This window comes from Propithecus coquereli, unplaced genomic scaffold, assembly GCF_000956105.1.
Source record: "Propithecus coquereli isolate 6110/MARCELLA unplaced genomic scaffold, Pcoq_1.0 Scaffold4, whole genome shotgun sequence".
NCBI classification, from domain to species: Eukaryota; Metazoa; Chordata; class Mammalia; order Primates; family Indriidae; genus Propithecus; species Propithecus coquereli.
The window spans coordinates 7,326,950-7,340,828 of NW_012149729.1; the positions used below are offsets into that span (position 1 = coordinate 7,326,950).

At 35.1% G+C, this 13,879-nt stretch overlaps 1 protein-coding gene across 1 annotated transcript in view; it reads right to left on the reverse strand.

Annotated features, from left to right (window-relative positions):
- CFTR (cystic fibrosis transmembrane conductance regulator (ATP-binding cassette sub-family C, member 7)) overlaps window positions 1–13,879 on the reverse strand; it is a 141,760-nt gene that overhangs the window by 52,289 nt on the left and 75,592 nt on the right. The window contains exons 14-18 of the mRNA XM_012652736.1: window positions 13,170–13,879; window positions 10,905–11,033; window positions 5,615–5,652; window positions 4,894–5,144; window positions 1,405–1,488 (exon numbers count right to left, since the gene is read on the reverse strand). Of these exons, the coding sequence (XP_012508190.1) occupies window positions 1,405–1,488; window positions 4,894–5,144; window positions 5,615–5,652; window positions 10,905–11,033; window positions 13,170–13,879 (1,212 nt within the window). The remainder of the gene's footprint in view (window positions 1–1,404; window positions 1,489–4,893; window positions 5,145–5,614; window positions 5,653–10,904; window positions 11,034–13,169) is intronic.

The window sequence follows — 13,879 nt, forward strand, 5'->3', positions numbered from 1 at the left end:
ATTTAAAAATTAACTCTCCCAGAGGATTTCTGAAGTAAGCCTCAAACTGATTCAGAAGATACTCAGTAGACCACAAAAGTAGAAAAATAATTATCAAGGGGCACATTCACGAATACTTTTGCAATCAGGTCAGGATGTCCATGTTCCAGTTTTTACCTAATTTAATATTATATTTGGGCCTTGTCATTTAAACTCCTAGAATGAGGAACAAATGTCTAGCATTTAGAGAATGACATAGGAAATGCTCCTTTGAATGCATGAACTCAAAGCATGAATTTAAAAATTCCAGCAGCTGTTGCTAAATTATATCTTTAAACAGAACAACTGAAGGAAACCCAAAATGCTAAAGTTCACTTGGAACAGTAAATATATTTGATTGTGTCAATCATTTCAGAAGGGACAAACTGACAGTCTGGTTTTTCTGCACCTGCCAATGTTAGTTGTGTATCCACACATATGTGGTAGTCCTCATTTTGCTTTGTAAGGTCTATGAAATACAGTATGATTATCTTGCAGGAATTGGGAAGGAGGATGAGGGGAGAATGACTCATTTCAACTGTTTCTCCAAAAAGATCATTAAGACAGTGGTATTTGCTCTCTGGAGCTCAACCTGAACCAGACAGGAAGCTCAGGAAGCTGTGTTTAAACCTGGTCCAACAGTCAAAGTTATCAACTCACAACACTCCTTAAGTCCTGTCACTCATGGAATCCTAATGCGTATCCTGAAGGTCACTTTCATCCCCTCCTCCACCATTTTCCTTCTCCGCTGTCACCACCAGTCAGTCACCCAACCCCAGAGAGTCACCTCACAGCCAGGCTGCCCTACAGACCTATTCACATCCATCACTCAAGGGTAGCTCTCACATAACCCTGAATTTTTCTTTCCCCTCTTGCCTATCCAAAAACCTATCTTTACTTCTGTCCCTTCATTATGGTCCTTACTGTGGGGGAACTGGCTAGTTAATCTGTGCCACAGTGTTCATGGGTGAGGCTGGTTTCAAGTGTAACCCACCCAGGGAATCCATCTTCATTTTAACATGGGCCTTTTGGAGGTAGGTAGGTTTCCATCAAATAGTGATGCCAATGCCAAATGTCATAGCTTTTGGCCAGTGAGTTGGGGGAAGATGGTCTTTTGTGCCTCTCAAATCACTCCCAAGTAGATACTTGTTATTATGTTTTAAATGTGGGATTGCCTCAGGTTTGGGGCATATAAACAGTTTCTGACTGATTACTAAATTTGCTAAATCTATGCCTATTTTAAAAATGTTGGATATTCACAAAATTTATATAATAGACAGGACCTGAACTTTCAAAGGAAAAATGAACAAAAACTCATCTACTTCTTTCTGTGATTATTAAAAAAATATGAAAAATGCAAAGATACTTAATAATAGTTATTTTTACAAACCTGGATGAAGTCAAATATGGTAAGAGGCAGAAGATCATCCAAGATTGCTATATCTTTGGAGAATCTATTAAGAATCCCACCTGTAATATAAAAGAAGATAAATTTCTCAAGAACCAGTAATTTTAAAAAGTCTTATCAATATATTTAATACTAAATTTGGATCAAAGAAGCATCCAGAACTCAAATAAGAATTAGCATGTAATCAGATAAATAAGGATTTAGAAAATTTTAGTTCTATCTAAAGATTCTGAGTAACTATGTGTTCAATTTATTATCTCCTACTTTCAAACTTTTATAAAATATAGATTCCCATAAGATTCAAATAAAAAACTAACATCTGTAATAGAGCCTCTATTATAAATTATGTCAGCAATGAGTACTCATCCTACTATTATCTCTACAGAATTCCTACCTGCCCACTACCTAGACCTCCTTTGCCATATTCTCTTTCTACCTTCTTCACTAGCAATCTAAAGCCTGTCTTCTAAATTCCAGACTCACATTTATAAGTCTGATAATTTGTTGCTTCAATGAAAAAGTGATATAGAGAGTGTCTACTATGTGTCAGGAACAATGCTAGGCACTGAGATAACAGGGGTGAATAAGCCATGCTCCTTGCCCTTTAGGAATTCATTGTCTAGAGAGGAGTTAAACATACAATTAGATAAAATGTAACATAATTCTGTACAAAGTGATATTGAATCTTATCATTTACCCCCCACTAACTTCAGGATAAAGTCCAAAATTCCTAGTTTAATATTTAATGCCTTCCATAATGTGGCCTTAAACCACCTAGCTAGTACAAGCTTCCTCTACGCAAATATCCTGTTTCAGCCAAACCGTCTATTCTTTAAACACACCCTGCACTTTCCTACCTCCCTGCCTTCCCCATGTGGTTCCCACTGCCTGAAAACCCTTTCCCCTCATCTATCCTGTCAAAACCTATGTCTCCTCCCTGGCCCAACTCAAATGTCCCTCATGCAAGGAAGCATTAGTGTTTGCTCCAGCTGGAATTAATCTCTTCCTCCTCTGGACACACTTAATACATCTTGTTTGCACCTCTGTGTTATAATGACTATATGCATGTCTTATATTGTAGTCACTTATGTACATGTCCTATCTCTTTTTCTGTATTGTAAATTGCTAGAGGTCAATGAGATCATGCCACATTTGCTTTGTTTCACCCACAGCCCCAGGCAAAAAGCCTAGTATATAGGAAAACATTTAATACATATTTATTGATAATATGTTCTTTAGCACAGTTAATTAAACATATTTGTGTTTTCCTAAATCAAAACTTGAAAAAAAATTGACACATAATATTTATAAATAGTGTTTAGAAAATGAAAGTTTGCTTTGGTGGAAAAAAACCATTGTGGTGTTTATTATATTTTCAACGGTGGTGTTCTGTCAAAATACACATTTACACTTTTATCCATCCAACATACTTTGCTGAGCACCTACTATGTGTCTGTGTCACTTAAGATCATTTTAAAGTGACATAGGAAAATCGGACAAATAGAGAAAATCAAGGTCAATGTACAATTGCAGAATGGCACACCTGGGACAGATTACAAGTGCACATAGATGGCAAGGAAGCACCGGTTGCTGCCAAATATAGCAGAGACTATCTAGGAAACAGTGAGAATAAATGAACTACGAATCAATAATAGAGACAGTTTTGAAAAGAAAGCATAATCCTTGCATAATCCAGAAAGGAGGGAAGGGAGAGAAAGGACATACAGATGTGATAAGATCATCTCACTATTTGAGTTCACAGGAACATAAATAAGGAAGAATACAAAAACATAGAGATGTTTAGGAATCATCCTACAAAGTGGATGAAAATTTGGCAAGTAAAACAAAGTAGAAAAATGAAATGAACAGTGATCATTTAAACACCAACGAGAGACGGTTTGGTTCAGAACCAACCATGAGCAGGGTTTAAGGAAATGAGGAGCTCAGAAAAGTACATAGGTGGAATGACAGTGCACCCCTGTGGTAGCGACACCCTACAGATGGGAATGACACTGGGGAACTAATATTTACTTCACGTTGGCTATGTAACAGGCAAGTAAATTGCCTTGTTTCATTCCTACAAAGATCCTCTGAGATAACTATTCTTTTCCCTACTTTACAGGGGAGGAGGCCAAAGCTCAGAAGAGTCACTTGCCCAAGATGACTGCTCTTATGAAGCCAAGCCAGGCCTCAAGCAACGCTCATATTCTTTCCACTGGATCTCACGGCTCATTTCTGACTCTGTCAGAAACTCAGGCGAATCCCTTGCCTTCTCTGGGTCTCAGATTTCCATAAAAACTGAAATCACTGGATCAAGTTAATTGGACATCCCCTTATGTCTAAAATTCTTATCTAATACAGAGGATGGGCCAGGTGCAGTGGTTACATCTGTAATCCCAGTGCTTTGGGGGGCCGAGGTGGGAGGATCACTTGAGGCCAGGAGTTGGAGACAAGCCTGGACAGCATAGTGAGACTCCCATCTCTACAAAATATTTTAAAAAATAAAACTGTAAAACAGAGGATAGTGATGAATATATCCAAATAAGGCAAGACTTTAGTGGCACATAAGGGCATCAGAATAAATTTATTACCTGGAAAAAATGATAGGTATTTCTTATTTTGAAATTTTTTAAGATACAAATTACTCTAAAAATCTCAATCTTGGAACTTATTCTTTGCTTTATAATCAAATTTTGTTTCTCTGTCCACCTCCTCCCCTCAAGGGCAAAAACTGTGCCTTATTCATCTTTATATACCTGCTCTTGGCTTAGTGTCTCACAGAGTAAGTGCTCAACAGATTGCTGTAAAAAAAAAAAAAAAACCTTGAGGGAATCCTTATTAACCTCAGAGTCGCATGTAAATTTCTCTAATGTGGAATCAGTGAAATTGATTACTTTCAAAGTATCTCATTACCCTAACTTTTAAAATATTTTAGTAACTCCACTATTCTTACTTGGTGTGACTTTGAATAAAATGGCATCAAAATTAGTTTTAAAATACATTTGGGATCCCCCCCAATGTAACCTTGAACAGTTAACACGAAACTAAATTATTCTACCCTATAAAAAGACTTTAGATGAATTTTATATTTTCCTTGATCACTTCAGATCTCCTCCTCTTTTGAACAATACTACACATTGGCAACAAAATGCCTAGAAGGAGGCTAGACTAGATATTTGACAAGAGAAGTACAACTAAGCCACAAGGGCTTGTTTGGGCTGCTTCAGTCCCACCAACATCATATTCTTAGAAATGGAGCTACTCTAATTAGCTAATGCGGAAATATCAGGAGCAACAATATATGATAACCTATAATATCTGAGGGATGTACATATCAGTCATAAGAAGGCTCAACAGAAGGCAGATGCCTCTGTACAAAAGCCAGCACCTCTGCTAGAAAACCTGTTAAACCACAGGCTCTACTGATGGTGGATCAGCAGTTTCATTTTGTATACCTAGTCAAGTACCTGCTTTTAATGCGTTGAGGGTTGACATGGGTGCTCGAAGAACAGAATGTAACATTTTGTGGTGTAAAATTTTTGACACTGTGATGAGAGTATGCACGAGTGGCAGACCCCTGAAGAATCCCAGAGCAAGCAAAGTATCGGCTACTCCCACGTAAATGTAAAACACATAATAGGCGCTGGTGCTGGTGATAATCACTGCATAGCTGTTATTTGCACTTGTAGTACCATTCCCTTTGTTGTAAGCAGGGATGCTGTAAAACAAAAAGGAAATTGTTATTTGGCAACCCAACTTGACTACTGAGTTTCCAATACATGTAAATGAAATGAAATTTGAGTCTAAAGAAACACGATATATTACATTAACAGAGTTTATGCCCTTAATCTCAAAAGCTTACTGCTGCAAGAAAGTAAATTAAGTTTTCATTTTCTCACCATTGAAATAGATAAAATTGATCTTTATTACATTAAAACACTCACAGAAAACACTAAATGATAATGTTGTTTCAGATGTTTTTATTGCATTTCATGGAAACTGAACGCAACTAAATCATTTAGAAATTGACAAAGAGATGCAGGAACTGCACGTGTGCACTACCTAAACAAAATAACTTGTTTTTCCACTACTATAACACTAGGGTGAAATGTAACACAGTGGATATTACAATATTTAATAGTAATCAGTGGAAACAAAACAATCCATAATAGAACACAGAATACTCACTTTCCAAGTAGCCACAACAGGACCAAAGAAACAGCCACCTGGAATGGGACAATACACAGTTGGTTTTTTTCTAACATCTTTACCTATTCCTCCCACATCCACCTCTAAATTCACCATGACCAACATCAAAGTACATACAATTTTATTTCCTTCGCTTTGCTTTCCTAGGTCCAGCGGCTACAATAATTGTACTAAGCACCATTGTTGGTGGTGAGAACATATTAAGTCAATGGAATTCAAATTTCACTGAAGTAAATACTTTGCCATTTCTCTCCTTAATTCAACAGGAACTATTCACTGAACCTCAGGAGAGCTAAGATTATAGCTAAATGTATTAAATAATAAACTGTGTCTTTTACAAAAAGACTAATCTCAGCCTGTTGGCAGATAACTAGTCTATTTAGTTGCTATAAATAATTTCATTTGTTGTTCAATGATTATGAGGGACTAATACCTGTGAGGACAATTAATTATTGAAAAAAGTAAGATTAATATTTTAAAAATGAACTATAAGTATCAACAGCATAAAAATTCACAGTTTATGAACAAAGATAAGGTACATTCATGTTAAAAAAGACATCACTGGTACTAGAATTACTTAGGACTTTGAGCTTTCTCAAGGTGGAAATATTTGGCTAAGGGAGAAATATTCTATACCATACCTAAACAAAAAAAAAAATTTTAACTGTGATTTTTATAGTCCTTTTAATATTTAAATCTTCTGTGCTCTGTTCTATTTCAGTTTGGCATCCCATTCTCCTTTGGAGAAATTTAATCTTGTGTTGATGCCATCATGATTGTAATATTAGAAATGACTCTGAAATTATCTAATTAGCCCATTTATGACTTTACCAGAAAATGAAATAGAAAAAACAAGCAATTGCAAGTAAAATAATTTTGGAAATGAACACAGAATAAAAGTAAATAGCGGAGAAACAAATACGCTTGGAATAAGATATCTACAAGGCTTATTTCATACTTGAATTTACCTTAAATATTTAAGAGTACTATATAAAAAACTTATGGGGAATATTTAGATTCACAAAGAAATTACATTAGGAAGTGCTATACTTTAAAGAGCTGTTTAAGTTTAGTTAAATTCATATATCAGATAGAAGCATAATGATAAAAAAATCTAATGGCATTATTCTCACTTTCCTATTTTTCTTCATTATACGCATAGTCTCCATGCACTTTATCAATAAAGGGAAAAATTATCCTTGTTTTCTTGAAATTCAAAGAAATTCAAGTAAACTCAAAATGACAAACTAAGCAATAATCTAGCTATTTCAAAATCTTTGTTAAAGTATAAATGTATTTATACATTTATATTTCTTAAGACTAATCAAATTACTAAAGATCCTAGATAAAGGTATATGTTATGAGTCACTCTTTGACTATTTGGTTATAATCATCTTTCGTTATTATATTGCCCTTTGCTCCAATTAAAGAAATGTCAATAATGCTTGCATTGTCGACATTCTTTGAATGTAATTCTCAGGAATAAATATTTTCTAATATTCACTAATGGAACAATAACCAAAGCAGTTTTCTAAAGAACTGGTCTAGTCACTGAAATACAAAGTTATTTCCTGGCTCTATCCACATTGAACCACCAACCCATGGCTTATTGACTAAAACAAAAACATTTTCAAGGACTTGATGTAATGACTTTACGAAAAATATTTGAAGCATATAGAAACAATTGAGTAAGCAAGTTCTAGCATTTTGTTTCCAAAATGTTTTGAGGTTACAAAGTTTACACAATTTATTGGAGAGTAACAGTTCTAGATGATTAAGGGAGAAAACTAAAAAGATCTTTATTTTCCATTTTCTTAGGGTTTTAAACATCATTCCATATCACATAGAAAACAGCATACTTAATATGCAGATTTCAATGCTTCACAAGTCAAATCATGCCCTAAAACATAGACCCATGCATGGTAAGTAAAGCCGTCCTAAAAGGATTACCATCTGTCAATAGCAGCAGTGGCATTATGGAATATACATCTCCAGTGTACTAATAATATAAAGCCACTCAGGGATTTCTCGTGAGCAAACAGAAGGGAAGTCATAAAGGAAAAGGATACAACAGTTCTCTGAAACATTCTTAAAAATCATAGAATGAAAGCATTAAACAGGATCTTCGGATACTCTGTTGACAATAATACCCTCTGGTTATTTTAAAAGGAACCAGGAAACTGCCTCCTAATTTTATTATTTGCATTTCTTCTCTCTCTAGTCAATGATGTACTGCCAAGCAGGAGTACTAGAAACTAACATAGAAATGTTATTCCTATTTTCTCGGTGCTAATATCCAAGAACTTACAGAAGATACTGCCCTATAGGGTGAAGGGAAATGGTACAAAAATATGAAGGCAGACTGACTCCTTTTTCAAAATGACATACTAACAGTAAATGCTAACAAAGTGAATAGACAAACTAATTTTCTCAGTTTAGCAACTTCAAAGAAATTTTAAAATGACTAAGTATTTCATATTGCAAAAGGGAAGCATGTTGAACCTACTCTATAAAAACATAAATCTAAATTGAAATACAACCCTCATGAAAACTAAAAATAGATAAATGACTTTCATCAAGGAAGAAATGAATCTTAACCTTTCTTTAGGTTCTCTGATCATGAGTATGAGGTTCTAAACAGGGCTTAAAAGAACTAAACCATCATCCTGGGTTAGCACCTGTACCACAATGTGAAGTACCAGCGAGATACTTTAATGGTGATGAGAAAAGGGCACACTGGTATTGAAAGAGGAGCTTAGTCTAAAAGAAAAACTAAGTAAATCTGGATTCCAAGAAGGCAACAGAATTGTGAACACCAGAAAATGAACTGTTTAGTTGCATATTTGTGCACATAATTTTAAAAATTACTATTTTCCACTATTACCAAGTTTTTGTTATTCAAAATTTTAAGAGCCAGTTAACTGGCAAGGCCTACAGGATATTGGCCAAAAAGGCCTCATCACTTATATTATTTCTTGCCCGGAAAAGGGCATTATCAATTGTTTTGTCCATTAAAAAGATGATTTTTTTAGAATATTTGTGAGAGTTCAACTAATAATGGGTAGATATATAGCATTTACATCCTCTGCTGTAATTTAGTTTCTTGCCCTAAAGAACTATTGTCTTCCTCTTAAGTGAGCCAATAATACTGTACACATGTATAGCAGCTCAACAGTCAATTATTTATTATATACCCTTTTGGAAGGTAGAAAACTTCAACTCTATGGAGCTGCATGAGACAAAGATCCTATAAATTAACAGAAATCACTACCACAATCAGATATGACCCCTTTTTCTTATATAAGTTGAAGACAATCAAGTAACGTGATCTTTCAATGAGGTTCAAATCATTAACAATTGTAAAGGGCCGGGCGAGATTAAATGAGGCACAGGCTGGGTTTCATGTACATTAATGTTGGTCATTTGGCAAGACTGGAAGAGATTAATGAGGGAAAATTGAAATGCATCTCAATTCAATATTTATTACTCATGTAAGAGTGTCAAATTACCCAACCTCACATTTTTGTTAAAATGTAAAAGGAATCATTGAAATTTCCACTCTATCACTGTTATGGACTCGTTCACCTCATATCATTTGTCATATCATTTGTAATAATGATGTGACATTAAAGATATTAATAATAACAGCAATTAGCATTGCTCACCATGCACCAAGCCCTACATTAAGTGCTTTGTAATCACAATGTCTCTTTAACCACAAAATGCCTATGAAGCTGGTACTTAGGTTAACAAACTTGTAAGTTTCATAGTGTTAATAAGACTGAGTTAGAGCTCACATCCAGAGAAGTCTGATTCCAGAGTTGACACTATGCTATATACTGCATCTCGCACCAAGCCTCCATTTGATTTGTTAATTTATAGCAGCAGGGCAAATAACAGATATTACTAAAACTCAAAGATCAAATGGAAACCAATAGTCTATTGAAGCAGTTTGTTCAACTTTTTGGTACATAACTTTAGATATTTAACACTATATTTCTTGATCACAGAGGAATGATGATACTTTATATAGCCTTCTTAATTGAGGTTAGAAATAGCCTAACAATAGGAAAAATGTATAGTTATTGAGTTTCAGTTTATACTTCCTTAGGACAGGCAGTTCTTCGCCTGGGTCATTTCTTCCCTGAAGGCAGCATGGGCCTTCAGGTTAGATTTAGGTTTTATACTGGGACATATCTGGGGTGTCCTCTGGAATAAATACCTGGAATCATCATTCACAGGCTGAATCCAACCCACAAATGTGTTTTGTTGTGCCCGCAGAGTGTTCGTTCATTTATTTTTACTTAATTACCCACATTTTAAAATGAGAAAAATTTACAGAAAAATCTGGATCTGTATCTCATCTTGATAAATAAGAAGATTTGGCAAGAATGATTCCAATTCCTTCATGACAAGGCAATGGCTGGTGCTGAGTGACAAGTGCCCCCTTTGGACAACTGGAGAACAAATGCTCTCCCCATTCGGCCTCCTGGCCACTCCACCCAGCGACAGTCCCTGCCAGGCCCTGTAGGCGTGGATGTGGCTGCTCCCAATCCACAGGAAAGCCTCAGCCACCACCCAGCTTCGGGAATCCCCCGTGCCGATGAGGAACTGAACTTGTGGCCCACTGTGCTATTTGCAGTCTCGCTTTTCTTTAACTCAGTGATGAAAAGGACAGCAGAAGTGTGGCAAAGAAACCACAATGATAACACTGAAGACAACAAAATTTCTGTACGCAAATGGGTGACTTGAATCTCTGAAAGGTCTATCTGAAATGATTCCTAAGCCACTGATATATATTTATCTCATTTTGTGAGGAAATATTTAAATAGTCATAACTTGCATATTTAATAATTCAATATCTATAGTCAAATGAATTTAAATTTAGTACAGAATTATTTTCAGTGTTTGATTTCAATCTAAATAAAGGCCTTCTACTTTCAGCTTTTGAATCTCTTAAAATTATTAAAATCTATCAAACACTCTTCATATTTTTTAAAAGTTGCCCCCTTTAGACAACTGGAAACAAAAATAAAAGCATATTTCATGTGCTACGCATGAAATAATAAAATATCAACAGTGATTCCAATTATTGATTTTTAGATGCTAAAACTATACAAATTCTACCATTATACATTGTAAAATTACATGCATACATATGTATATCAATATATGCATATACACACTTACATCTATTTATGTGTATACATCCTTCCAAACTATTTTTAACATTAACTCAAAGTAATATTGTATAACAGAATATTCTTACCTCAGCCAGAAAAATAACTAAGCACCAAATCAGTACAAAAATTAAGCTCTTGTGGACAGTAATGTACCGAAGGTATGTGTTCCAGGTAGTCACTGCTGGTATGCTCTCCACATCATCAAAAAAGCACTCCTGTAAAAAAGAATCATGGTTATGACATGAGACAATAGAGTTTCATGCTACCATGTCATTTTATTTTGAATGTGTGGAAATAAAGGAATGTATTAATAATTACTTGAAGCTAAGTAAACTTTACCAAATACAAATCATTATAAATATCATGTGTCATGTCACTCCATGGCCAGAATAATGTCCACTGGGGCAAGATAGCTTTTTGAAAAATGAGAAACGCCATAATTTTTCAAAATTCTAAAAGCCATTATACAAATGTGTTTTATTGTTGGATAATTTTACCATTTCTTTGTGTTTAGTGTTTTTGTTTTTGTGTTTTGCTTGTTTTTTTTTAGAGATGAGGTCTCCCTGTGTTGCCCAGGCTACATCCGAACTCCTGGGCTCAAGGCATCCTCCCACTTCAGCGTCCTGAGTAGAATAGCTGGGACCACCACACCGGCCGATATTATCATTGAAATGCTTAACAGTGTCACACTTTTCATCAAATGAATGGTCATCAAATGAAGTTTCCAAGAACTCTCCTTTACTTAACCTGTTTCTTCAGGGGTCCATGTACAAGTACAGGTTGGTAATTTGCTAGCTACAAAGGTCTTCCAACAGACTGAAAGCCAATTTATGCTTGTGCATTCCTCAGTGGCCTAGGATTCTCTCTTTTTCCAGCTATGACTTAAATTACATAATTCTAATCCTGGGTATATTCCCCAGGAGTCTTTGTATTTTGGCAAATATATTTCAAAAATTTGAAATAGGTTCCAGATAGTCCAAAGGGAAAATATAGTTTTGTTTTTCACGCAGTCAACAAAATTCATACAAGAAGTACTAGAATCAAAAGACAGGGTCCTATGCAATCGGAATATAGGGCAATAGTTAGGAGTACAAATTTTTGGAGTCAGATAGTTCTAGATTTGAATCAGGCTCCACCACTGACATGTTAGGAGCTGCTTGGATTTGGTCACATTGCTGAACTTCTCTGAACTTCAGTTTGCTTACCTATAAATTTGAAATAATGATACGTACCTTCCAGGGTAGTTGTGGTGACTAAATATATACTTACTGGCACTAGAGGCGATCAATAAATAGTAACTTATTAGTCAAGGGGATCATTTTTCACAACTAAATTTATAGGTTCAGTTTTGAGATACTACTCATTTCGATTGATAGTAAGCCATATAGATGAATTATCCTTTAGGAAACCTTTTTAAAGTTATAGAAATACTGAAATTATGGTTTTGGGGATCACCTATCCTATTCCATCATTTCACAAAGGAGGAAACTTTGGCCTAGAGAAGTTAAATGACTCGTGACTTGTCAAAGTTTACACTACTCTTAAATGATCTATGCTCTTAAACATATCAATTCACTACAACTCCACCCCTGATTCACTTCATCCAAGGTGTTTAAGTTTTCTAGTAAAAAACAACAAAAACTCTCTTCTTTTTATATTGGTTCCTGTTTTAAGAATTAAAAAAAGCATTTTAGTCTTAAAACTTAATATAACAGACTTTCTGTCTGAAAATTGGTACTAGTATATGTTGAGCTTCACATATCTTCTTTAAAAAGTAACTTTTTCAGAAACCTAATACATAAAGCAAATTCGAAAGATAAAAAAGCCCAAACTAACTAAATTCAGGAAAGACCGATATATAAACCAGTATCTGAGTTAGTCCAATTAAGAGACTAGATGTTTATATACCTTATGTATTTAATAGGCTACTTCCACACAAAAGTATTTCTTGGTCTGTAACTGAAGCTACTATTTATTTATATATTTATTTATATATTTATTTATATATTTATTTATACTCCACCTCATCCCACAGAGGGCTCAAGGTAGTAAAAAGCAGATGCTTTCTAATTTATAGTAATGATTATCACTGGCCTATGAAAAGACCCAACACTAAGCCCCTGCTTTGGCTTACAATACATTTTATGGGAAGAGATATGTTCGTTGCAAAAGTAAATAGTTGATTATTTTATATCCTGCAGCTGCTTGCATAATCTATGGATTTTTTACTTTCTGAATCTTAAACTCCATCCAATACCATAGTTTGTATAAGTTTTGTTACATATTACATATTGCACTCCATTCAATTATACTCTGTGGAAGGAAAAAAAAAACAAATAATTTATATATACCTTTAAATCTTCTTCATTAATTTCTTCACTTATTTCCAAGCTACTTTCTTGAGATAACCGTCTTGAATATATATCCATTTCAGTCAGATTTGCCGGAGGGGCTATCGACATTTTTCGTGTGGATGCTGTGGTCATTCGGTGAACGCTTTGACCTTGGTTAACTGAATGTGTCATCAGATTCAGAACAGACTGCCTCCTTCGTCCCTGAAACGTGGGGCCAGTGTTGATCACATTGCTTCGCGGCAGGATTGCCTCCCCCTGCTCAGAATCTGGAACTAAGGACAGCCTTCTCTCCGAAGGCTCATCAGAATCCTCTTCAATGCCACTCATTTGTAATGGAGTCTTTTGTACAACGGAAAATTTTCTTATAGAGTTGATTGAATTGAGAATAGAATTTTTCCTTTTTTCTCCAATCTCTCCGGTCTGTTTAAAGGATTGTCTTTTTGTTTCATTCCAGGAGACAGTAGCATCTCCTTCTAATGAGAAACGGCGTAAGGTCTCAGTTAGGATTGAATTTCTTCTTTCTGCACTAAACTGGTCGAAAGAATCATATCCCATGAGCTTTGAGCTAAAGTCCGGCCGTAGATTTTGTAGTTCAGAAAATGTCCCATAAAAATAGCTGCTACCTTCATGTAAAATTAATATTTTGTCAGCTTTCTTTAAATGTTCCATTTTAGAAGTGACCAAAATCCTAGTTTTGTTAGCCATCA